Source organism: Coregonus lavaretus (genome assembly GCF_964263955.1).
Source record: "Coregonus lavaretus genome assembly, chromosome: 7".
NCBI classification, from domain to species: Eukaryota; Metazoa; Chordata; class Actinopteri; order Salmoniformes; family Salmonidae; genus Coregonus; species Coregonus lavaretus.
Window position 1 is genome coordinate 17,548,955 of NC_139994.1, and position 24,761 is coordinate 17,573,715.

The 24,761-nt window shown below is 43.8% G+C and overlaps 3 protein-coding genes across 3 annotated transcripts in view; 1 reads left to right on the top strand and 2 right to left on the bottom strand.

Moving 5' to 3' along the window:
* Positions 1–54: 54 nt before the first annotated feature.
* Positions 55–20,072, bottom strand: LOC311132700 (ubiquitin-conjugating enzyme E2 E1-like). The gene is made up of 6 exons (XM_084165972.1): positions 19,732–20,072; positions 18,720–18,868; positions 17,911–17,961; positions 1,339–1,471; positions 820–967; positions 55–622 (listed from the first exon to the last, which is right to left on the bottom strand). The coding sequence occupies exons 2-6, from the start codon at positions 18,860–18,862 to the stop codon at positions 525–527; spliced, it is 573 nt and encodes a 190-aa protein (XP_084022098.1). The 5' UTR covers positions 18,863–18,868; positions 19,732–20,072; the 3' UTR covers positions 55–524.
* Positions 4,930–16,446, top strand: LOC311132701 (uncharacterized protein). The gene is made up of 4 exons (XM_084165973.1): positions 4,930–5,821; positions 12,045–12,313; positions 12,451–12,727; positions 12,833–16,446. The coding sequence occupies exons 2-4, from the start codon at positions 12,228–12,230 to the stop codon at positions 12,980–12,982; spliced, it is 513 nt and encodes a 170-aa protein (XP_084022099.1). The 5' UTR covers positions 4,930–5,821; positions 12,045–12,227; the 3' UTR covers positions 12,983–16,446.
* A 1,904-nt stretch (positions 20,073–21,976) lies between the features above and the next one.
* LOC311132698 (ubiquitin-conjugating enzyme E2 E2-like) overlaps positions 21,977–24,761 on the bottom strand; it is a 41,732-nt gene continuing 38,947 nt past the window's right edge. The window contains exon 6 of the mRNA XM_084165970.1: positions 21,977–23,150. Within this exon, the coding sequence (XP_084022096.1) occupies positions 23,053–23,150 (98 nt within the window). The 3' untranslated portion in view covers positions 21,977–23,052. The remainder of the gene's footprint in view (positions 23,151–24,761) is intronic.

Sequence of the window (24,761 nt, forward strand, 5' to 3'; positions counted from 1 at the left end):
AATACCAATGTTTCAGCAATATGTTATAGCAGATTAAATTATAGATATGCAAGAGAGCTTACACCAACGGCAACTTTATTATCCGTGAAATTGACATGAGATTTGGAATTCTACCAGGAAATCATGCTGTGTGACACACCTTTATACAAGCAGTCCAATTTTGTAAAATTAATTTCATTTCGAAGCACAATTAGCAAAAAATGCATCATTTACAGAACGTTAAGGAAACACATAGAAAAGCATTATTACCAAAATCTTCATTATAATATACGGGCCGAGAACTTAAAAAATACCATAAACAATATCAGGAGATTACTTAAATTCCAAGATAAAAATCTTCCCACTCCTGACCCCAACCGTCCCAGAGTCATCTTAGAAGGGTGACACCTCCCCCTCTCATGTTGCTCAGGGTTGTAGTCATTAGGGTATGCAACGGGAAACAGAAATTAACGTTTCTTATTGGACAAGTCCAAGTAGTTCCTCCCCGTTTCAGTCCCTAATGAATACGACCCAGTCTTGTGTGTCTATGTGGCGTATCTCTTGGTCCACTGTTTGGCTATCCTGTCGTGCTCTGGTCTGTTGGTTGTGTACTGGGTGGCGATGCTTCCTACCAGAGGGTCAGCTGTGAGGGGTGGAGAATACACAGAGTTATAGATAAGGCATCAACAATAGCTTTGACCTGCCAGCACGCACACACACGGAATTCCACATATGACAATGTTTGAAATTCGACTCCACAATGTACTTCAAATCAACCACTGTAATTAATTAATTCAATCAAACCCGCATTACAGTAGTATGTGGTGTCTTAGGTCTTACCGGGGTTGCAGTCAGTGAGCAGGGAGCAGATGGACAGCAGCACCTTGGAGATGGTAAGGGCGGGGCTCCAGTTATCCTTCAGGATGTCCAGACAGATCACACCCTGACTGTTGATGTTACAGTGGTAGATCCTGGTACGGAATGTCACCTAGGAAACAACAAAGTTTCTCTAGATCAATACTGTTGTTGATGTTACAGTGGTAGATCCTGAAAGAAACGCAAACAGAATCTGCTCAACAATGCTTGGAGGATGGAAACCCATGTTCAGTCTAATCATGGAAGCCACATTTCTATTCAAGCATTTTTTTGCCTGGTTTGGTTGGTTGGTTTGGTTAAATTGACCATTAACTAGAGGCCCTGCATTTTAATAAAATCCAAGCGCAATCGCTTCCTCCAGCGGTCAACATAGCAATAACAAGTTCCCTTCTCTAGTGAGAAAGTGGTAGCCTACAAAGCTGTGTAATCTCGAGGAATGTTCTATTCATTGTTTGAGTCAGCTGTTTTGATTGGAGTCTTTACCTTGGGTGGTTTGAAGGGGTAGTCTGGTGTGAAGGCGATATCTAGGAAGAAGACTCCTCCCTCATACACAGAGCCTGGTGGTCCCAGGATGGTGGATCTCCACTCATAGATGTTGTCTCCTTTTGGACCCGCACTGCAAGGGCACAAACAGGCAACATAGAGTACATTGCACTGTTTCATGGCATTGGAGACATGAATGGTGAAAGACAAAAAGACAGAGTGATGAAGGAATGCAATAATATAGTGCTTTACACTTGGCTTCTCTGTAGAACATACAAACACACATTCTATATGATTTATAGAGATTGATGCCTTCTAAAATGGCTGTTATCTCAAACTAATAACTAGCTCACAAAAGTAAAGGTTAACTAACACATTAAAATGCTAATACTTGTGTTTTAGAAAACAGAACAACTTAAATGTAGGCATCTTCATTGTAATAATAATTCACAGCATTATCGATGTAACTCATAACCAACGTAACCTGCCATGAGTCAGGTCATCGCCTCGTAGTAAAAACAAAACAAAGCTAGAGTGCTATGCAGTTTATTTGCTCAGTGACATAAGACAAGTTGACAGGGGTTGAATGGAGCTCCTGATAGTCCACTGGATTAACACCACCCACCAGTATTGAGTAATGTAAACACAGAAATGATCTACGACACCTAGTCATTACTCATCGTCCAAAATGCACGCTTAACATTCATGCTAACAGAAAAACTAATTAGAAATCAATGTGAAACATAAGTGTTATCACCCCCCAAAAAATACTTCTATGCCAAAAACACAGGACAATCTCTGTATAAAATCCAGTACCTACAGTGGGGAAAAAAAGTATTTAGTCAGCCACCAATTGTGCAAGTTCTCCCACTTAAAAAGATGAGAGAGGCCTGTAATTTTCATCATAGGTACACGTCAACTATGACAGACAAAATGAGAAAAAAAATTCCAGAAAATCACATTGTAGGATTTTTAATGAATTTATTGGCATATGATGGTGGAAAATAAGTATTTGGTCAATAACAAAAGTTTCTCAATACTTTGTTATATACCCTTTGTTGGCAATGACACAGGTCAAACGTTTTCTGTAAGTCTTCACAAGGTTTTCACACACTGTTGCTGGTATTTTGGCCCATTCCTCCATGCAGATCTCCTCTAGAGCAGTGATGTTTTGGGGCTGTCGCTGGGCAACACAGACTTTCAACTCCCTCCAAAGATTTTCTATGGGGTTGGGATCTGGAGACTGGCTAGGCCACTCCAGGACCTTGAAATGCTTCTTACGAAGCCACTCCTTCGTTGCCCGGGCGGTGTGTTTGGGATCATTGTCATGCTGAAAGACCCAGCCACGTTTCATCTTCAATGCCCTTGCTGATGGAAGGAGGGTTTCACTCAAAATCTCACGATACATGGCCCCATTCATTCTTTCCTTTACACGGATCAGTCGTCCTGGTCCCTTTGCAGAAAAACAGCCCCAAAGCATGATGTTTCCAACCCCATGCTTCACAGTAGGTATGGTGTTCTTTGGATGCAACTCAGCATTCTTTGTCCTCCAAACATGACGAGTTGAGTTTTTACCAAAAAGTTATATTTTGGTTTCATCTGACCATATGACATTCTCCCAATCCTCTTCTGGATCATCCAAATGCACTTCAGACGGGCCTGGACATGTACTGGCTTAAGCAGGGGGACACGTCTCGCACTGCAGGATTTGAGTCCCTGGCGGCGTAGTGTGTTACTGATGGTTGGCTTTGTTACTTTGGTCCCAGCTCTCTGCAGGTCATTCACTAGGTCCCCCCGTGTGGTTCTGGGATTTTTGCTCACCGTTCTTGTGATCATTTTGACCTCACGGGGTGAGATCTTGCGTGGAGCCCCAGATCGAGGGAGATTATCAGTGGTCTTGTATGTCTTCCATTTCCTAATAATTGCTCCCACAGTTGATTTCTTCAAACCAAGCTGCTTACCTATTGCAGATTCAGTCTTCCCAGCCTGGTGCAGGTCTACAATTTTGTTTTTGGTGTCCTTTGACAGCTCTTTGGTCTTGGCCATTGTGAAGTTTGGAGTGTGACTGTTTGAGGTTGTGGACAGGTGTATTTTATCTGATAACAAGTTCAAACAGGTGCCATTAATACAGGTAACGAGTGGAGGACAGAGGAGCCTCTGAAAGAAGAAGTTACAGGTCTGTGAGAGCCAGAAATCTTGCTTGTTTGTAGGTGACCAAATACTTATTTTCCACCATAATTTGCAAATAAATTCATTAAAAATCCTACAATGGGATTTTCTGGATTTTTTTTCCTCAATTTGTCTGTCATAGTTGACGTGTACCTATGATGAAAATTACAGGCTTCTCTCATCTTTTTAAGTGGGAGAACTTGCACAATTGGTGGCTGACTAAATACTTTTTTTCCCCCACTGTAATTCTATGCCAAAAACACAGCACAATCTCTGTATAAAATCCAGTACCTAATTCTATGCCAAAAACACAGCACAATCTCTGTATAAAATACAGTACCTAATTCTATGCCAAAAACACAGGATAGTGTCAGTCTAAAATCCAGTTCCTAATTCTATGCCAAAAATCTGTATACAGAAGTATTGTATCATTTCACATTAAAACATCCAGCCTGTGTGGTTTCTCTGACAACAGATGTGTGTGATACACAGCAGAGCCACAGAGGAGAGTCTGTTCTCCTCCCCAACAGACAAATGTCACGTAATGTTCCCGGCAGGGGTGATATGCCATGCTGCAGTCAGTGTAGTCTTTCAGTTCAATACGCCACACTGTAATAATCACTGTTGTGTTGTCATTCAGTTCAATAACAGACAGGGGCTTATTTTCTGACCTCAGAGAGACAGGATACAGACAGAGAGAGAGAAAGGGAAGGTGGGGCGAGATCAGTCCACATTTCAGCTGGGAGACTGTTTCTGATGAAGAACCATCAAAATGTCTACACTCAATGCATCAGTGAGGTAAACAAGTGCAATAGCTCATTTTTCTGCTTCTCCAAAACGTTATTGTTTACTTCTGTGATACTGTTTTTTTGCTTGCTTGTTTGTTTATTTGGAATCCTTTTGCCCACAATTGGGGCTAATCGTCCAAGTGTAAATACAAATTGTCATCCCTGTGAGAGTACACAGTACACAGCCTCCTTTGGCCGCCATTCCTTCCAGTTCTCTGCTGCCAATGACTGGAACGAACTGCAAAAATCTCTGAAGCTGGAGACACTTATCTCCCTCACTAACTTTAAGCGTCAGTTGTCAGAGCAGCTTACCGATCACTGCACCTGTACACAGCCTTTCTGAAATTAGCCCACCCAACTACCTCATCCCCATATTGTTATTTATTTTGCTAATTTGCACCCCAGTATCTCTATTTGCACATCTATCATTCCAGTGTTATATGAAATTGTAACTATTTTGCACTATGGCCTATTTATTGCCTTACTCCATAACTTACTACATTCGCACACACTGTATATATATTTTCTGTTGTATTTTTGACTTTATGTTTTGTTTACCCCATATGTAACTCTGTGTTGTTGTTTTTATCGCACTGCTTTGCTTTATCTTGGCCAGGTCGCAGTTGTAAATGAGAACTTGTTCTCAACTGGCTTACCTGGTTAAATAAAGGTGAAAAAAGAAAAAATAAACAGGCCAGTTGTATCAGGGGCCAGCATAATGAATGCAACTCCTGGCTCCAGTCTGTATCTCAACTCTCACTTGACACCTTGGCTTGCCAGGAATATGTCTAAGTGCAGATACTGTCCTCTTTATGTGTACCGTCTGTCATCACATCATCTCTAACCCACTAGCAGCTGCTGGCACTACCTCTTTTTAATAGCAATAACCAGAAACACAGTGTTAATGTACACTAGGCAGTCATAACAGAAAATATAGCATAATGACACCACTTCAACAGAGCGGCTGAAAGACTATAGAAACACTACCCATTCCTGATAATGGCAATCGCACAGAGATGCAGTATATATATATAAATAATACTATCTATTCTATTTCTGTGGGTAATTGGCCTGTGAGTGAACCTTCTTTTCAGTAATGTAAAGGGAATATTTACTTAGTATTCCAGGAGTAATGGGAATGCGTCAAGGCTGTTTTCTTCATTCACGAAACACTAGCAGTCAGTTTGATGTAATTGATTCACACAGTTTATCGTTGTTATGCTTTATGGTGGGTTTACTTCTTCTCTCTTGTCTTGTTTCCCCAGAGGTGTTCCCTCCCTGGCTGGATATAAACCACATCTCTAATATCCGTTCTGTTCCCACAAGGCCTTCAGGAGACGCATAGAGTAAAACCACCCGGTGATATGAATCAGAATGAATCAGAATAAACTGAAGAGGGGAAACCCATCTGCCTAGCTGCCAGAAACCGTTTGGAAACACTCAATTTAACACTCATTTAATTTTCAGTTTCAAAACGTTTATCTACAGTGTGCTTAACCTTTGTTGAATTGAAATTGGTACTTAATGTAAGTAAAACCAAGTACATGTTACTCTCCAAATCACATAAAAATGTATCCGATGATCTATGCGTACGCACATCGGAGGGTGCCCTCATTGATCGTGTCCCCCCTTATAAATATCTGGGCATCTGGATTGATAAAAAGCTATCTTTCAAAAAGTATGTTGATGAATTAGTTAAGAAATTAAGAATGAAAATGGGCTTAGTTTACAGGAATAGGTCATGCCTTTCATTAAATAGGAGAACACAAATAATTCAGTCGACATTCATACGGTTATAGACTATGAGGATATTGTCTATATGATTATGAATGCAGCTGCCACTGTATTGAAGCCATTGGAAGCAGTTTATCATAACACACTACACTGTATTACGGGCGATAAGTTCAGTACACTGCATTCTGTATCAGAAAGAAGGCAGGCCCTCTTTGAAGTCTCGTAGATCAATGTATTGCACTCTTTTTGTTTATAAAGCCTTCCTGCATAAACTTCCGCCGTACCTTACTTCATTGTTAACTTATAGAAGTACGAGATACCAGATGCGGTCTCAGGGATGGCCATCTATGGAGATCTCTTCAAGCTCCACTGAGTTGGGTAGATCTGCTTTTACTTTTTTTGCACCTTACGTTTGGAATGATCTCCAACGCACTTTAAAATTTGAGGAATTGGTGTCTCCAGGGCAGGGGTATACAGTCGTGGTCAAAAGTTTTGAGAATGACACAAGAATTGGTCTTCACAAAGTTCGCTGCTTCAGTGTTATGATCCTGATCATTTATCGCCCTCCAGGTTCCCTTGGAGAGTTCATCAATGAGCTTGACGCCTTGATACGTTCCTTTCCTGAAGATGGCTCACCCTTCACAGTTCTGGGTGACTTTAACCTCCCTACATCTGCCTTTGACTCATTTCTCTCTGCCTCCTTTCCACTCCTTTCCTATTTTGACCTCACCCTCTCACGTCTTCAAGAGAGTGAGAGTTGCACCCCTCCTCAAAAAACCTACACTCGATCCCTCCGATGTCAACAACTACAGACCAGTATCCCTTCTTTCTTTTCTCTCCAAAACTCTTGAGCGTGCCGTCTCTAGCCAACTCTCCTGCTATCTCTCTCAGAATTACCTTCTTGATCCAAACCCTCTCTCCTCTGCTCTTATCCTTCTAGACCCATCTGCTGCCTTTGATACTGTGAACCATAGGATCCTCCTCTCCACCCTCTCTGAGTTGGGCATCTCTGGCGCTGCTCACTCTTGGATTGCGTCCTACCTGACAGGTCGCTCCTACCAGGTGGCATGGCGAGAATCTGTCTCCGCACCACATGCTCTCACCACTGGTGTCCCCCAGGGCTCAGTTCTAGGCCCTCTCCTATTCTCTCTATACACCAAGTCACTTGGCTCTGTCATATCCTCACATGGTCTCTCCTATCATTGCTACGCAGACGACACACAATTCATTTTATCCTTTCCCCCTTCTGATAACCAGGTGGCGAATCGCATCTTTGCATGTCTGGCAGACATACAGTGGGGAAAAAAAGTATTTAGTCAGCCACCAATTGTGCAAGTTCTCCCACTTAAAAAGATGAGAGAGGCCTGTAATCTTCATCATAGGTACACGTCAACTATGACAGACAAATTGAGATTTTTTTTTCTCCAGAAAATCACATTGTAGGATTTTTTATGAATTTATTTGCAAATTATGGTGGAAAATAAGTATTTGGTCACCTACAAACAAGCAAGATTTCTGGCTCTCACAGACCTGTAACTTCTTCTTTAAGAGGCTCCTCTGTCCTCCACTTGTTACCTGTATTAATGGCTCCTGTTTGAACTTGTTATCAGTATAAAAGACACCTGTCCACAACCTCAAACAGTCACACTCCAAACTCCACTATGGCCAAGACCAAAGAGCTGTCAAAGGACACTGTAGCTCAGCTGATAGAGCACGGCGCTTGTAACGCCAAGGTAGTGGGTTCGATCCCCAGGACCACCCATACACAAAAATGTATGCACGCATGACTAAGTCGCTTTGGATAAAAGCGTCTACTAAATGGCATATTATTATTATTATTATTAGAAACTAAATTCTAGACCTGCACCAGGCTGGGAAGACTGAATCTGCAATAGGTAAGCAGCTTGGTTTGAAGAAATCAACTGTGGGAGCAATTATTAGGAAATGGAAGACATACAAGACCACTGATAATCTCCCTCGATCTGGGGCTCCACGCAAGATCTCACCCCGTGGGGTCAAAATGATCACAAGAACGGTGAGCAAAAATCCCAGAACCACACGGGGGGACCTAGTGAATGACCTGCAGAGAGCTGGGACCAAAGTAACAAAGCCTACCATCAGTAACACACTACGCCGCCAGGGACTCAAATCCTGCAGTGCCAGACGTGTCCCCCTGCTTAAGCCAGTACATGTCCAGGCCCGTCTGAAGTTTGCTAGAGTGCATTTGGATGATCCAGAAGAGGATTGGGAGAATGTCATATGGTCAGATGAAACCAAAATAGAACTTTTTGGTAAAAACTCAACTCGTCGTGTTTGGAGGACAAAGAATGCTGAGTTGCATCCAAAGAACACCATACCTACTGTGAAGCATGGGGGTGGAAACATCATGCTTTGGGGCTGTTTTTCTGCAAAGGGACCAGCACGACTGATCCGTATAAAGGAAAGAATGAATGGGGCCATGTATCGTGAGATTTTGAGTGAAAACCTCCTTCCATCAGCAAGGGCATTGAAGATGAAACATGGCTGGGTCTTTCAGCATGACAATGATCCCAAACACACCGCCCGGGCAACGAAGGAGTGGCTTCGTAAGAAGCATTTCAAGGTCCTGGAGTGGCCTAGCCAGTCTCCAGATCTCAACCCCATAGAAAATATTTGGAGGGAGTTGAAAGTCTGTGTTGCCCAGTGTCACTGCTCTAGAGGAGATCTGCATGGAGGAATGGGCCAAAATACTAGCAACAGTGTGTGAAAACCTTGAAGACTTTTGACCTGTGTCATTGCCAACAAAGGGTATATAACAAAGTATTGAGAAACTTTTGTTATTGACCAAATACTTATTTTCCACCATAATTTGCAAATAAATTCATTAAAAATCCTACAATGTGATTTTCTGGATTTTTTTCCTCATTTTGTCTGTCATAGTTGACGTGTACCTATGATGAAAATTACAGGCCTCTCATCTTTTTAAGTGGGAGAACTTGCACAATTGGTGGCTGACTAAATACTTTTTTCCCCACTGTATCAGTGTGGATGTCGGATCACCACCACAAGCTGAACCTCGGCAAGACGGAGCTGCTCTTCCTCCCGGGGAAGGACTGCCCGCTCCATGATCTCGCCATCACGGTTGACAACTCCATTGTGTCCTCCTCCCAGAGTGCAAAGAACCTTGGCGTGACCCTGGACAACACCCTGTCGTTCTCCACTAACATCAAAGCGGTGACCCGATCCTGCAGGTTCATGCTGCAAAGCGGCACAGGTCCTAATCCAGGCACTTGTCATCTCCCATCTGGATTACTCCAACTCGCTGTTGGCTGGGCTCCCTGCCTGTGCCATTAAACCCCTACAACTTATCCAGAACTATGCAGCCCATCTGGTGTTCAACCTTCCCAAGTTCTCTCATGTCACCCGCTCCTCCGCACACTCCACGGAGCTGTGAGGGGAACGGCACCTCCTTACCTTCAGGCTCTGATCAGACCCTACACCCAAAACGAGGGCACTACATTCATCCACCTCTGGCCTGCTAGCCCCCCTACCTCTATGGAAGCACAGTTCCCGCTCAGCCCAGTCAAAGCTATTCGCTGCTCTGGCACCCCAAGGGTGGAACAAGCTCCCCCACGACGCCAGGACAGCGGAGTTACTGACCAACTTCCGGAGACACTCTACCTTTTTAAGGAATACCTGGAATAGTATAACAGTAATCCTTCTACCCCCCCCCCCCCCCCCCCCCCTCCCTCCCTCCATAAAAAAAGGGTGGTTGTCCCACTGGCTATCCTAAGTTGAATGCACCAATTTGTAAGTTGCTCAAATGCCTAAAATGTAAATGTTATGAGATATGTTTGTCAGATGTTACTATGGTATACTGAAGTATAATTACAAGCATTCCATAAGTGTCAAAGGCTTTTATTGACAATTACATTAAGTTTATGCAAAGAGTCAATATTTGCAGTGTTGACCCTTCTTTTTCAAGACCTCTGCAATCCGCCCTGGCATGCTGTCAATTAACTTCTGGGCTTGGAGTTTGTCAGAATTTGTGGGGTTTTGCTTGTCCATGCGCCTCTTGAGGATCGACCACAAGTTCTCAATGAGATTAAGGTCTGGGGAGTTTCCTGGCCATGGACCCAAAATGTTAATGTTTTGTTCCCCGAGCCACTTAGTTATCACTTTTGCCTTATGGCAAGGTGCTCCATCATGCTGGAAAAGGCATTGGTCGTCACCAAACTGTTATTGGATGGTTGGGAGAAGTTGCTCTCGGAGGATGTGTTGGTACCATTCTTTATTCATGGCTGTGTTCTTAGGCAAAATTGTGAGTGAGCCCACTCCCTTGGCTGAGAAGCAACCCCACACATGAATGGTCTCAGGATGCTTTACTGTTGGCATGACACAGGACTGATGGTAGCGCTCACCTTGTCTTCTCCGGACAAGGTGTTTCCGGATGCCTCAAACAATCGGAAAGGGGATTCATCAGAGAAAATGACTTTACCCCAGTCCTCAGCAGTCCAATCCCTGTACCTTTTGCAGAATATCAGTCAGTCTGTCCATTATGTTTTTCCTGGAGAGAAGTGGCTTCTTTGCTGCCCTTCTTGAAACCAGGCCATCCTCCAAAAGTCTTCGCCTCACTATGCGTGCAGATGCACTCGCACCTGCCTGCTGCCATTCCTGAGCAAGCTCTGCACTGGTGGTGCCCCGATCCCGCAGCTGAATCAACTTTAGGAGACGGTCCTGGCGCTTGCTGGACTTTCTTGGGCGCCCTGACGCCTTCTTCACAACAATTGAACCTCTCTCCTTGAAGTTCTTGATGATCCGATAAATAGTTGATTTAGGTGCAATCTTACTAGCAGCAATATCCTTGCCTGTGAAGCCCTTTTTGTGCAAAGCAATGATGACGGCACGTGTTTCCTTGCAGGTAACCATGGTTAACAGATGAAGAACAATGATTTCAAGCACCACCCTCCTTTTAAAGCTTCCAGTCTGTTATTCTAATTCAATCAGCATGACAGAGTGATCTCCAGCCTTGTCCTCGTCAACACTCTCACCTGTGTTAACGAGAGAATCACTGACATGATGTCAGCTGGTCCTTTTGTGGCAGGGCTGAAATGCAGTGGAAATGGGATTAAGTTCATTTTCATGGCAAAGAGGGACTTTGCATTGAATTGCAATTCATCTGATCACTCTTCATGACATTCTGGAGTATATGCAAATTGCCATCATCAAAACTGAGGAGCAGACTATGTGAAAATTTGTATTTGTGTCATTCTCAAAACTTTTGACCACGACTGTACAACCGGGGGTCTGCAGAGGTACTGTAGGGAGTTGGCGAAAAAAATATATATATACACACTGAACAAAAATATAAACGCTACACGTAACGTGTTAGTCCCATGTTTCATGAGCTGAAGTAAAAGATTCTAGAAATGTTCCATACACACAAAAAGCTTATTTCACTCAAATTTTGTTCACGTGTATATGGATGTGTAGTTTACAGTTTTTTTTTTTAAATCGCTTTGGTACTATTTTCTCAAGTATGTGGTAGAATTTCACAACTCATCGTACAAAACTAAAAACAGATCATCAAAAGGCTGTTTCTTCCAAACTTTAAGCACGTTTCAATTGACTATGTACAACACACAAAATCACACAGTAACTTTTTCACCAAACCTAATCAGTGTTTCATCTAGAAATACCTTTCATATAAAGTAATTGCCTTTCACAAAGCAATGCTCACAATACTTTTCATATGATTCTCTTCTCATTTGTTTAAATACATTTGACCATCACTTAATCCAACTGCGCTTAATGATTAATCACTTAACCGTTTTTTATACCTATAGATTTGAAAGAATTTGAGAACTACAGAAATAACGTTTTTTTTTTAAACTACAGACTGTAAAGTATAAATTAAATGACATGTATGAATCATGATACTTGTTACTGCTAATTGATTTCACATAGTGGTAACCACAATTGGTCACCATATAAAAGGGTGTGTGAACACTTGCAATTTCTTTCAACATGGAGCAGGATAGACAGCAAGGGAGAGGAAGATATGAAAGCGCTCGTGGACATGGGCCCCGTCAAAGAGGTGGGCATGGGCCCCGTCAAAGAGGTGGGCATCAGAGAGAGGGAGGCAGATGGCAGGGATCTGTTCTGTCTAATGAAGTCCGGGCCATCGTCGTCGACCATGTGGTAAACAGAGGCCTTACCATGGACGAGGCTGCCAGATTTGTTCACCCCAATCTGAAAAGATCAACTGTCAATTTGATCATAAGAACATTTCGCCAAGAAAGCCGGTAAGTCTGCAGGATATGCACTATGCTTTACCATTACATTTACAGTAAATGACATATTGTAATGCACGTAAATTCACAAAACATTACAGTATTCTTACAGTTTGATCTAATGACAGCATACTCTGTTCTACCCTCAGAATTGACAGAAGACCCCATGGTGGTGGCCGTGTGCTGACCAACCAGCAGGAGTGGGCAGTGGTGGAAATGGTGAGGGCCAGGAATGACATACGGCTGTCCGAAATAAAGCAGGCCATTGAGGAGAACGATGACACCTTTGCCAATGTGGCATCCATCAGCCTACCAACAATCGCCCGCCTTTTGAAGAGGCACCAGGAATCTATGAAACACATTTACTTGGTGCCTTTTGAGAGAAACATCAACCAGGTTAAACAACTGCGGACCGAGTATGTTCAGGTACAGCACGATACTGTATTACTGTTACTATTTGATGCACATGCTACTTCACAATATCATATTTGAACTATACTATAAAAATAACTAACCAAAATATATTTTTAGAGGGTGATGGTGCTTAATGCTGCTGTGAACCATCACAAGTATATCTTTGTGGGCGGAACTTCATCGGCCAGCGGGCGACCGTCCAAGTGCCTGGACAATGTGGGGGAAACATCTCCATGTGCGCAGCTATCTCTGAAGATGGTGTGGTAGGACGTAGGCCATTACTTGGATCCTACCACGCTGCACACCTCATTGTGTTTCTCAATGAAATTGAACAGGCCTGTCAAGGGGAAGGGGTCACATATGTCATTGTGTGGGACAATGTCAGGTTCCACCATGCAGAGGTGGTTCAGGCATGGTTTCGGGCCCATCCCTGATTTGTGACCCTATACCTGCCCCCATACTCTCCTTTCCTCAACCCTATTGAGGTTCTTTTTTCAGCATGGAGGTGGAAGATGTACGATCGCCATCCCCATGAGGGTGCCACCCTCCTTCTGGCCATGGATGAGGCATGTGACGACATTAATGCAGATCAATGTCAAGCTTGGATTCGCCATGCCAAAAGGCTTTTCCCGCAGTGCATGAACAATGAGGACATTCACTGTGATGTGGATGGGAATTTATGGCCAAATGCTCAAGACAGGCTTGATGCAAATGAATGCGTGCTAAATGTTATGTTTTATTTTCATTCATTTAATTCCTTGCATTTGATTAGACAGTACACCTATGTTGCAATTATATCAGAAAAAGTAAATATTTTTTGCATGAATGATTGTAGAGGATGTCTTCATTGATCACACCTTTGATTACACATTGGATAGATATTATGAGAATTATAGATTTTCTGTCTATTTTGTTGGGTAAGGTAAGTGTATTGCCTAAGTGAAAACTGTGTAATGTACTCTAATTTACAGTACTGTAGCATATTACTTTCAGCACTTCTAAGAGAGATTTGAAACACGTATCTTGCAATGCGACAGATGTCTCAAGTTTTGAAGGAGCGTGCAATTGGTATGCTGACTGCAGGAATGTCCACCAGAGCTGTTGCCAGAGAATTTAATGTTAATTTCTCTACCATAAGCCTCCTCCAATGTTGTTTTAGAGAATTTGGCAGGATGTCCAACCGGCCTCACAACCCCAGACCACGTCTGCTGATGTCAGCGTTGTGAACGAGTGCCACATGGTGGCAGTGGGATTATGGTATGGGCAGGCATACACTACAGACAACGAACACAATTGCATTTTGTCGATTAAAGTTTTAATGGCAATTGTCGTGCCTTTCATCCGCCACCCTAACCTCATGTGACATGGCCCCATGTCACAATAATCTGTACACAATTCCTGGAAGCTGAAAATGTCCCAGTTCTTCCATGGCCTGCATACTCACCAGACATGTCACCCATTGGGCATGTTTGGGATGCTCTGTATCAACATGTATGACAGCGTGTTCCAGTTCCCGCCAATATCCAGCAACTTCGCACAGCCATTGAAGAGGAGTGGGACAACATTCCACAGGCTACAATGAACAGCCACGCCCCTACTTTTTTTTATTTAAGGTGTCTGTGACCAACAGACGCATATCTGTATTCCCAGTCATGTGAAATCCATAGATTAGGGCCTAATGAATTAATTTAAAGAGACTGATTTCCTTATATGAACTGTAACTCAGTCAAATCTCTGAAATTGTTGCGTTTATATTTTTGTTCAGTATAGTACCGAAGCGATAAAAATAAAACTGATGTGTATATTGTGTTTTGATGTGTTGTGCTAAACAGGGCTCTTCTGGAAAAGAGACATCTAAAAATATAACAAGAGGCAACAGTTTCCCAACGGACCCATGAACACAGCAAGCAAAACAGCCTCCATTATCCCAACACTGGGTCCAACTCCAATGATCATGACTACCGAACAAACACAAACTCCTTTCAGAAATACCAGCTCAGACGTACAGTAGGTAGCAGCAGTACTTTGGGTTTTTAGAGCTAGCTAACAACGCAGCATGGGCTAGACATTTCCTCCCCAGGGGAGAGTCCTTTTTATAGATATGCAAAGCTTTACAGAGACCTTGGCAGCAATCAAACACACCTTACGGCAGCCATCACAGTCACACATACAACAGCTCCAACACTGGAACAGTAACACACTATTTTGGGTTAAGATAAGGAGAAAAAAAATCCTTGGCTCTCAATCTCTCCCTCTAAACATTAGCTCAGAGTAGACTAGAGGGAGGAAACAAAGAATCACAAGCACCTCAAATGGCTTACAATAACTACTGGCCCGCTTCCTGAAGTGAAAACACCTTTAGAAGCACAAACACAGAACACTCATTAGCCAGCAGTCAATGCTGGGGCTACACAGTGAGGGGGGTGAGTAAAATTGAAACCCACTGTTTTCCGATCTCGTCTGATCTAGGAAGGTAAGCAGGGTCGGGCCTGGTTAGTACTTGGATGGAAGACTGCCTGAGAATACCAGGTACTGTAAGCTTAGGGCGGCAGGTAGCCTGGCGGTTAGAGCGTTGGGCCAGTAACCGAAAGGTCACTGGCTCGAATACCCAAGCCAACAAGGTGAAACAGCTGTCTATGTGCCCTTGAGCAAGACACTTAACCTAAATTTGCTCCAGGGGCACCGTACTACTATGGCTGAACCTGTAAAATAACAACAACAAAATTTGGGGACCACTATCACAGTGCAGTTATACACACACACACTGTACAAGCTTTCAATGTTCAATTACTGTCATGAGCCCTAACTCTGAGAATGTCAGGAATTCAGCGAGACGCCACCGCAAGGCCGGACACCCAGAGGCTACATCCTGAAGGGAGGGACAGGGAGGGAGAAAGGGAGATCGAGAGTGTGTTTGTCAAAGTAAGGAAAACGTGCTAGAAAAAATGTAAGTGCAAGGGAGCAATAGCCAAAGAGCAAGCTAAGGAAAACCAATGAATGTGAGTGAGAAAGCAAGTGAGGGGGAAGGAAATGAGTGTGTGATGTTTGCACTATGACAAGACCGTTTAAAAATAAAATAAGGCTGGGGTGTGTGTGTGGCATTCTCCGTGTCAAGTATAATTTGTTTTTGATGAATGGCATCTGAGGAACTTGCCATGTAGTGGCCAGAAAACATGACATGCTTGCTATGGCAGAAAACATCCAGTTCAGGGAAACCGACTTACTGACAGGTTAATGAAAACTACTGACAAAAACATTTTCTAATTGCCTCATGCAAAGAACGTATGGTGCATCTAAAGATAGATCCAAGGCCACAAATGCCCTTTTCACACTATCTGCACTGTAGGCATACCGGGCTGGCTCAGATCTTTTCTTTTCACATTGTCATTTGCATCATGGCTCCAGCAATTATGGTGGATACCAGGCCAGTGCAGTACAGCTTGGCCCATCTCAAGTGTGTTAAGGGCATAATGGTGTTCATCAGAAACACAGCACAGACAGATTCATCAATGAGTAATCCAGCACACATCTGCAAGGCATCGGCCTAGCTCCCTGGCCTAGCCTCCTCTCTATTCATAGCCAAATTAACAGACTGTGTTCAATGAAGCATACAAAATATAGAGATGTACAAAAAAACTCCCCTTTTCAGCTACTTAGTAAAGAGAGCATAGAGAACACAACCAGTGTGTTTACATACACAGTGAGAAGTTACATACACTTTTTACCCCCAATTTTGTGATATTCAATTGGTAGTTACAGTCTTGTCCCATCGCTGCAACTCCCGTATGGACTCGGGAGAGGCGAAGGTCGAGAACCATGCGTCCTCCGAAACATGACCCTGCCAAGCCGCACTGCTTCTTGACACACTGCTCGCTTAACCCGGAAGCCAGCCGCACCAATGTATCAGAGGAAACCGTACAACTGGCGATCGTTTCAGCGGCACTGTGCCGGACGACACTGTGCCAATTGTGCGCCACCTCATGGGTCTCCTGGTCGCGGCCGGCTGCAACACAGCCCGGGATTGAACCCGGGTCTGTAGTGACGCCTCAAGCACTGCGATGCAGTTCCTTAAACCACTGTGCCATTCTGGAGGCCTAGACTCATCATTGACAGTTCTTCTGACAACTGGGTTCGAACCCAGGTCTCCTACTCCAAGCCATAAGACTGTGCTAGCCTGCGGAGCTAAAGCCTAGGCATTAGCTCAGGGAGCTAATGTAAGTCTTCGGGTCTCAGGCAAAGCGACTCATCACACAAGCGTGGTTCACTGAATTACTTCCGTTCTATGACAACCACCAGGTCTGGTCAGTCCACCAGTCAGGTCACTGAGGTGGCAACAGACTGTCTCTGGTTGGAACATAATTCACTGGGTCAGCCCCCCAAAGCCCACTCTCGCTCTCCCATGGGCAAGTGGGTTCCAAGCATCTGGCCCACGCGTGGTGATGTGGTTATAAACCCCCATAATCCCTCTGGATTAACCAGAGCTCCTTCCTCTTCCCAATACCACAGCAGCACCACTAGACTAGACTAGAGCAGGCCACACAAAGCCCACCTATGGATGGAATGACTATAGTCAGTCAAATAGGATTCCTTCCTTCATGGTCTTTTTCAGATGCAGAGTATAAAGCTCCTGGCTCAAAACATGTCATTACTCTCTCAGACATGTTGAGTGAGCCAGCCTCTGCCAAATCCATAGCAGTCATATGCCAGGGTCATCAGATAGCTAAATGTCTGTTTTGGAACTGGTGTGTGTGTGTGTGTCCAACTTGTGGTCTGGAGAGCTGCTCCAACATGTAATCAGCTCGGTCTCAAGGTCTAGACAGGATCATCATGACCCACAGTTCCCTAAGCGAGTGTAGACTGGCAAGTGTAGACTGACTGCAGCACAGCACCTTGTCAGCAGCAGAGCGTAAATTCTGACCTCATTGAACATATACATACAGAGATTAACTCCCTCAGTGGCCTTCGAGGTTCATTAACACATGACAAGGAACTGCTTGTATATCTCCTGTCTCTAGAGTGTGTGTGTGTGTGTGTGTGTGTGTGTGTGTGTGTGTGTGTGTGTGTGTGTGTGTGTGTGTGTGTGTGTGTGTGTGTGTGTGTAGCACATCTCTTCTCTACCACTTTACTGGCCTTCCAGGATGCATGTCAGAAGAACTGTGTGCATCATGTCTCACATGCGACACACACATGCCTACCTGCAGTTCGGTGGGGGATCCAAAGTAATGTCTGCCAACTCCTTCTGAATTCTGAAATAATGCACAAAAATGAAAATGATTACTCACATGGTCTTGATTCTTACAGAAGATTAATAACAGGGAACAAGATACATTGTCATGGCAGACACTCAAAATATCCAGAAGGCTAATTTTACCAAAGGATCAAGGCAGCTAGTAAAACAGGATGAGGACAAATATAACTATACATAGACCGCATTGTGCCAGATATGTTTTGATTTCCTCTTACCACAATTTCACAATAAACACTTAAAGTTAATATGCAAATAAGTTAGTCATCCATTGAATCATAGGCTATTTCCAGTTTGACAACTGTGCACTAAGGGGCGGCAGGTAGCGTAGTGGTTAAGAGTGTTGTGCCAGTAACCGAAAGGTCGCTGGTTCTAATCCCCGAGCCGACTAGGTGACAAATCTGTCGATGTGCCCTTGAGCAAAGCACTTAACCCTAATTGCTCCTGTAAATCGCTCTGGATAAGAGCGTCTGCTAAATGACTAAAAATACAAAAAATACAAAAATACACTTAGATGGTTAAGAACATATTAAAAACGGTTAAAATAAAAAATTAGAAACATTATTCGAAAGTTCATATTTATCTAAACAGAACCGAATTCAGAAAATGGTCCACTGTAAATGAAACACTATAGTGACACGCGCCAGTCAATGATAAGACGATATATTGTAACAACAGTGGCGGCGAATGAGCCACGGTATTACAAAATATAAACTCAGTGAAACATTGCCTTTCTTTGACAGCCACAATCAGCCTTACCTTTTGGCGCTGGTGGAGAGGAGCTTGGAAGTCTTGTTCATGCTGGCTTTGCTTTCTTCTCGTTTCTTAGGCGTGTTTTTTTCTAACTGCTGATGAGTTGAGGAAGAAGAACTAATGCTGGCACGCGAATCCTCATCCGACATACCGATCTGTACAGACAAAAACAAAAATAAACATTCAGGCTACAGAAAAACAACAAACACACCTAAGATCCACCCCCCCCCCCCCCCCCAGTTCAACTGCACTGCAAATATTCAATGTAGGCGATCAATAACCAGCGCCATCAATGCGACCTTTAGCCTAACTCTTGTTAGGCTCCAACCAACGACGTGTTCATAGGTTTACACACACAATTCAATATGAATTTATCCTGCTTATCGTCAAACCATTACCCCCATTTTTTCATAACGCTCTAACAGATCAGCCTACTGACCTCAAATTAATGTTTGCACTGAAGCGTTATTTTAGCTGGGTTGTGCTACAACAAAGGAACACACTCAGCTCTTATTGCGAAATGGTTACATTTCATTACAGCCAAATAAGAACGACGAGGGGGTAGCCTATAGCTTCATTTCCTCAATTGATTAAATAGCCCAAGTAGCCTAAAATTGATTGGGCGATGTCGCATTCGTTTAGGAAACCTACCTCATTCTTCATTCCCACTGAGCATTCACTGACTTGATGAAACTTTCACTTTGAAATCAGATGTTCTTCAATCAAACACACATAAGAAAATATGCCTAACATGTTTGCCAAACTAGTTGAATCTGTAGACCGAAGCCAATGTGTTTTACAATTAGATTTTATAATGGCATCTTTATCCCTCGATAGGCAGCTAAAGCTGATCTCAGTCCAGTCTTTAGGACAGACCATTTTCCTCAATTTCAACCCCAACGGCTAGAATCTATCCACTGTGGAGATCCAAATGTCGACCCCTCAGACGCGCCAAACAATACAATATGGATACATATTTCTCGATATTTTAAAAGCATTTAGTGTTAGATAGGCCCACCTTTCTTTGTGTCTGTGAGTGCCTCCGTCGCCTGGACGCGTGTCTTCTGCCTCTCGCGGAGCGGAAGTGTGGGTGCAAAAGCAGAGGCAGTAGCAGACGAAGCTCGAGTTATCCTGGGCAATGGATTCCGTCTCGGTTGGGCACACTCGATGACAATGTCAAATTGAGAGAGCTAGCTGAGCACCGCTCTAAAATTGGAAAGGGGGGCAACAGAAAGGTGTGAGCTGATTCTGACCATTGTGGATACATACAGTATATATAATGTTATCAATACATCATGAAAAAGTGAAGTCAACCTACACTCCCAATAATCAGCAGAGGGTGACACAGAGAGATGAGATGTTATTATCTCTTCTTTATGATGGTCATATTAGGCTTCATGAAGTTTCCTGCATGTCAAAGTATTCCTGCAAAATTGGCTTGCATCCTCTTATTGCAGGTAGCAATGGACCATGTAGGCTAATGGATAACCTAGTGGAAGAGGCTAACTTGCAGGTACATGTAGGCTACTGCTTTATACACTCAGAACTCACCTGGTGTAGTTGCTTCACCACATGGGATGGCTTCTTCAATGTGAATACCTGGAATAGTATAAAGTAATCCTTCTACCCCCTCCCCCACCCATAAAAAAAAGAAACAAGTGGTTGTCCCACTGGTTATCATAAGTTGAATGCACCAATTTGTAAGTCGCTCTGGATAAGAGCGTCTGCTAAATGATGTAAATGTAAATGATGATGGCAGTCAATACAAAGTCCATTGAGCTGCATTTTGAATGTATTCATTACCAATATTGGTCTTAAAAGGGTTCATTTGAGTTCAGCAGGCTACAGGGCAAACAGTCAACCTCTCCAGTCAGAGGGTCTGATTGAGCCTAACCTTAACCCATTGACCAACACCATCAACCTGAGGGATTTACTGTCCTCAAAGGAGGAAGAACACACCATACCGGCAGCCAGCCTCTCAGAAAAGAGGTTTAGATATTAGACTTTAAGTGGTATTGTCTTGCACTGACCTCTCCATTTCAATTGTTTTTTAGAGACACGTTACGTCTTTACCAACCATTCACCCCTGCCCTGCTCTCTTAGGACAAGCTGGGGGTTGAAGAAGAGAACCAGTGAGGTTGTGAGGCTTTGCACCAAAAACAATAATCTTTCTTCTTCTCACTGTGGGGTAGAGATGGGGGAGGTAGAGGTCCACGTCCCCCTTCCGTTCCCTGCCTGTCAACAATAATTGCATCCCTCCGCTGGTGTCTCTCCACTTTGCCGCTTCTCTTTGCCTGATAAGAATTAGGATCCAACCTACACCAAATCATTTACAGCAGCAGAACACAGAATGTTAAGGCCTGACTCCACTCCTGTCCACACTATCTGTGAAAAGGCAATGATTATACTAATTCAACCTGGATCAGTTCTCTTCTCACCACTAATGCTGCTACAGTCTCTCTAGCGAGGGATGAGCAATCCATGTGCAAGAGGGAGGATGTGGTGCTTGTTCATGTTGGAATAGGCCTACAATGACTGAGAGGCCATTGTCATAATTAGCAATAAGAAGCAGCATTGCTGCCTAATTAATAATGAATTAACTCTTAACTAATAAATAATTTGCACAAAACCAAACATTTCATTTGGTTCATTTGGAATGCCAAGGCTGCACAGGGTTCAGTATTCCAGGTGCTGTTCCACAGACAGACTGGATCCTTTCATGAAAACCTGCAACATATTAGTGAAGACATGCATCCAGATGTTCTATTCCGTTGCAGGGGGGTCCTACATTTTGGGACAGGAATGTCAGGAACTAAACTGGGGTAGTTTTACTAGTCGGAACTGTAGAATCATTCTAAGGGCATCTGTATGTGGGAACTGTGTTTGTGTGTTTCAGTGTTTGTGTGTGTGCGTGCAGTAGATCCTTCAATAGAGCTCTGTATTTGAGGCAGCCAGCCAGCTATCAAAGAGCTTTTAAACTTCTCATGAATAGACACGAGACAAGATGAGCGTTTTGAACTTGAACAAACAGTAGCTTTAACTTTCATCACTGATCATAAAAAGGAAATGTTCATGACAGTGGAGCTTTAAAATGTGACATGAGAAAATAACATAAATCATCTAAAATGGGTGTATAATATTAATATTTTAATGACCATAGAACAGCAGTAAATATGATAGATCATGCATTGAAATCCCCCACCGTTAACCCAGTGAATAGGACAAACAGTGAGCACATTAGCAACAGATTAGCCGAGCCAGAGTTAACATTACAACCAGTGTTTAATTGAGTATTCAATAAGTATGTATTCTCACAAGGCAAATGTATAGCAAACAACTGCCAGCTGACTAGCACCACAGGAGGTGAGCAGCAAGACTAGTTACACACAGATCCAGACAGCCTTACTGTCATGGCAATACCTTCTTAGGGCAGAAAAATAATAACAACAAATGATTAATCATAATTATTAATCCACTCTGCATCTGTAAACATTAATTCTGCAGACAGGCTCTAATTGAAGATGACCTCTTGAAACAAAAACTCTCAGCATGGACTGTCTCAATAGAATGTATCTAGAATGCATGGACTCTAGAATGCATGAGTCTTTAATGCATGGGCTCTAGAAAGCATGGAATAGAATGCTCGAGAATAGAATGCATTTTTCATCAATCACATAAAAAGGGCCTAGGATGATAATGCAGATAACAAACAAAGTAATAATAATAACAACAACAAACAATAACAACAATAATAACAGTATTAAAGCTTTTCATGACCATATCAACATTCAGTGTATTGGGGAAAAAAATCCCAATATACTCTTTGTATAAAAAAAAAGAAGCGATCGAGTTCATGTTCTCAGAGGAGGGGGAGTGGGGGGTGGAGGGGGGGTGAACTGAACGTGTAAGGAGCACAGGAGGCTGGTGAGGGGAGGACGGCTTATAATAATATCTGGAATGGTGTAAATGGAATGGTATTAAAACACATGGAACCCATGGGTTTGATGCATTTGATACCATTCTATTTACTCCGTTTCAGCCATTACTATGAGCCCATCCTCCCCAATTAAGGTGCCACCAGCCACCTGTTATGAGGAGGGGGGATCAGGTCAGGTGGATGTGCTTCCACAGATTTGGGGCTCAGAGAGAGGGGCAAGTAGCTAGTCATTTTCATGCCATAGATTCATTGTTTGGCATGCAATGACCATAGGAGTTGACTATATACCACAAACGATCTGGGACCAGTCTAGGGGCGGAGGGGCGAGGGATCGGTGTGCTCAACAGATTTTGCGTGGCGGAGGTGGGTTAGAGAGGGATGGTGGAGGTCCTTGATGTCAGTCTATGTGGCGTATCTCTTGGTCCACTGTTTGGCTATCCTGTCGTGCTCTGGTCTGTTGGTTGTGTACTGGGTGGCGATGCTTCCTACCAGAGGGTCAGCTGTGAGGAGGGAGAACAACATAGATTAGAGTATTTTAACCACCATTAAATCACATTCCATTTAATCAAATCCATTGTGTGTTTGTCAGATAAACTGTCGCCCCAACTATTTAGATAAATACACTATTTTCTACCATTAACTGTGATTTTATAGCCTTTAACAACCCACATTTAAAAAACCAAATTTGCCAAGCCTTGTTTATCTGAAGTAGGATACTCCATAATTATATGACATAGAGAGATCTAAATCAAGTGTTCACAGCAGGCTTATCTAGTACTACAGGACAGGAGGGTGAAGCACGATGACAGAGACATATTCCCTTTACAGCACATCACAGTGACACTCTGACCTGGGGTGTATTCAGGGAGGTGCAACATTCAGAATCATTCAAATAGCAGCCCCCCAGCCGAGCTCCATGTGCAGGTTGGGTGAGCAGCAGTGGGGCCGGAGCCCCAGCAGAGCAAGGCTCAGGTTGGGGGTGAAAACACACTAGAGCTACAGAGCCCCGTACAGGGTCTCCTTGTGGCACCCCAACCCAGGCAGCCAGGAATTATACAATTATTACGCCTGCGAGGGTTAATTAACTGTCATTCTGCGCTCTCCTTCTTTAATGAACTATATCCCATAATATCCCATTGATCCTCTAGATCCCTACTACCGCATTAATAAAGACACCTTCAGGGGAGAGAAGGGGAGAAGGGGGAGTTGGTCACGGGGAGGCAGTGGGGAGGGCATTTAGACTCAGGGCCCACAGCAACAACAAGTGCTCCAAACCCACTATGCACTGTGGGAGGGAGTCTGGGGGGGATGGGGCCACGGGGGGAGGGGGCCTGGAGGGGGAGAGGGGGCCATGGGGGGAGGGGGCATGGGGGAGGGGGCCTGGGGAGAAGGGGGCCACGGGGGAATGGGGACTGGGGGAGGGGGGGAAATAATGAGAAGGTTTGAGCGATTGCCCTGTCCTACTCACACTGCCCTACCCTATGCTTTGACTTCTTTCTCCCCTCTCTCTCCAGATGAAATCTTGCGACTTGTGACGGCCGGCCGCCAAACAACCTGCCCGCTTGACCCTATCCCCTCCTCTCTTCTCCAGACCATTTCCGGAGATCTTCTCCCTTACCTCACCTCGCTCATCAACTCATCCTTGACCGCTGGCCATGTCCCTTCCGTCTTCAAGAGAGCGAGAGTTGCACCCCTCCTCAAAAAACCTACACTCGATCCCGCCGATGTCAACAACTACAGACCAGTATCCCTTCTTTCTTTTCTCTCCAAAACTCTTGAGCGTGCCGTCTCTAGCCAACTCTCCTGCTATCTCTCTCAGAATGACCTTCTTGATCCAAACCAGTCAGGTTTCAAGACTGGTAATTCAACTGAGACTGCTCTTCTCTGTGTCACGGAGGCTCTCCGCACTGCTAAAGCTAACTATATAATAATAATAATAATAATAATAATCTCTCCTCTGCTCTTATCCTTCTAGACCTATCCGCTGCCTTTGATACTGTGAACCATCAGATCCTCCTCTCCACCCTCTCCGTGTTGGGCATCTCCGGCGCTGCTCACTCTTGGATTGCGTCCTACCTGACAGGTCGCTCCTACCAGGTGGCGTGGCGAGA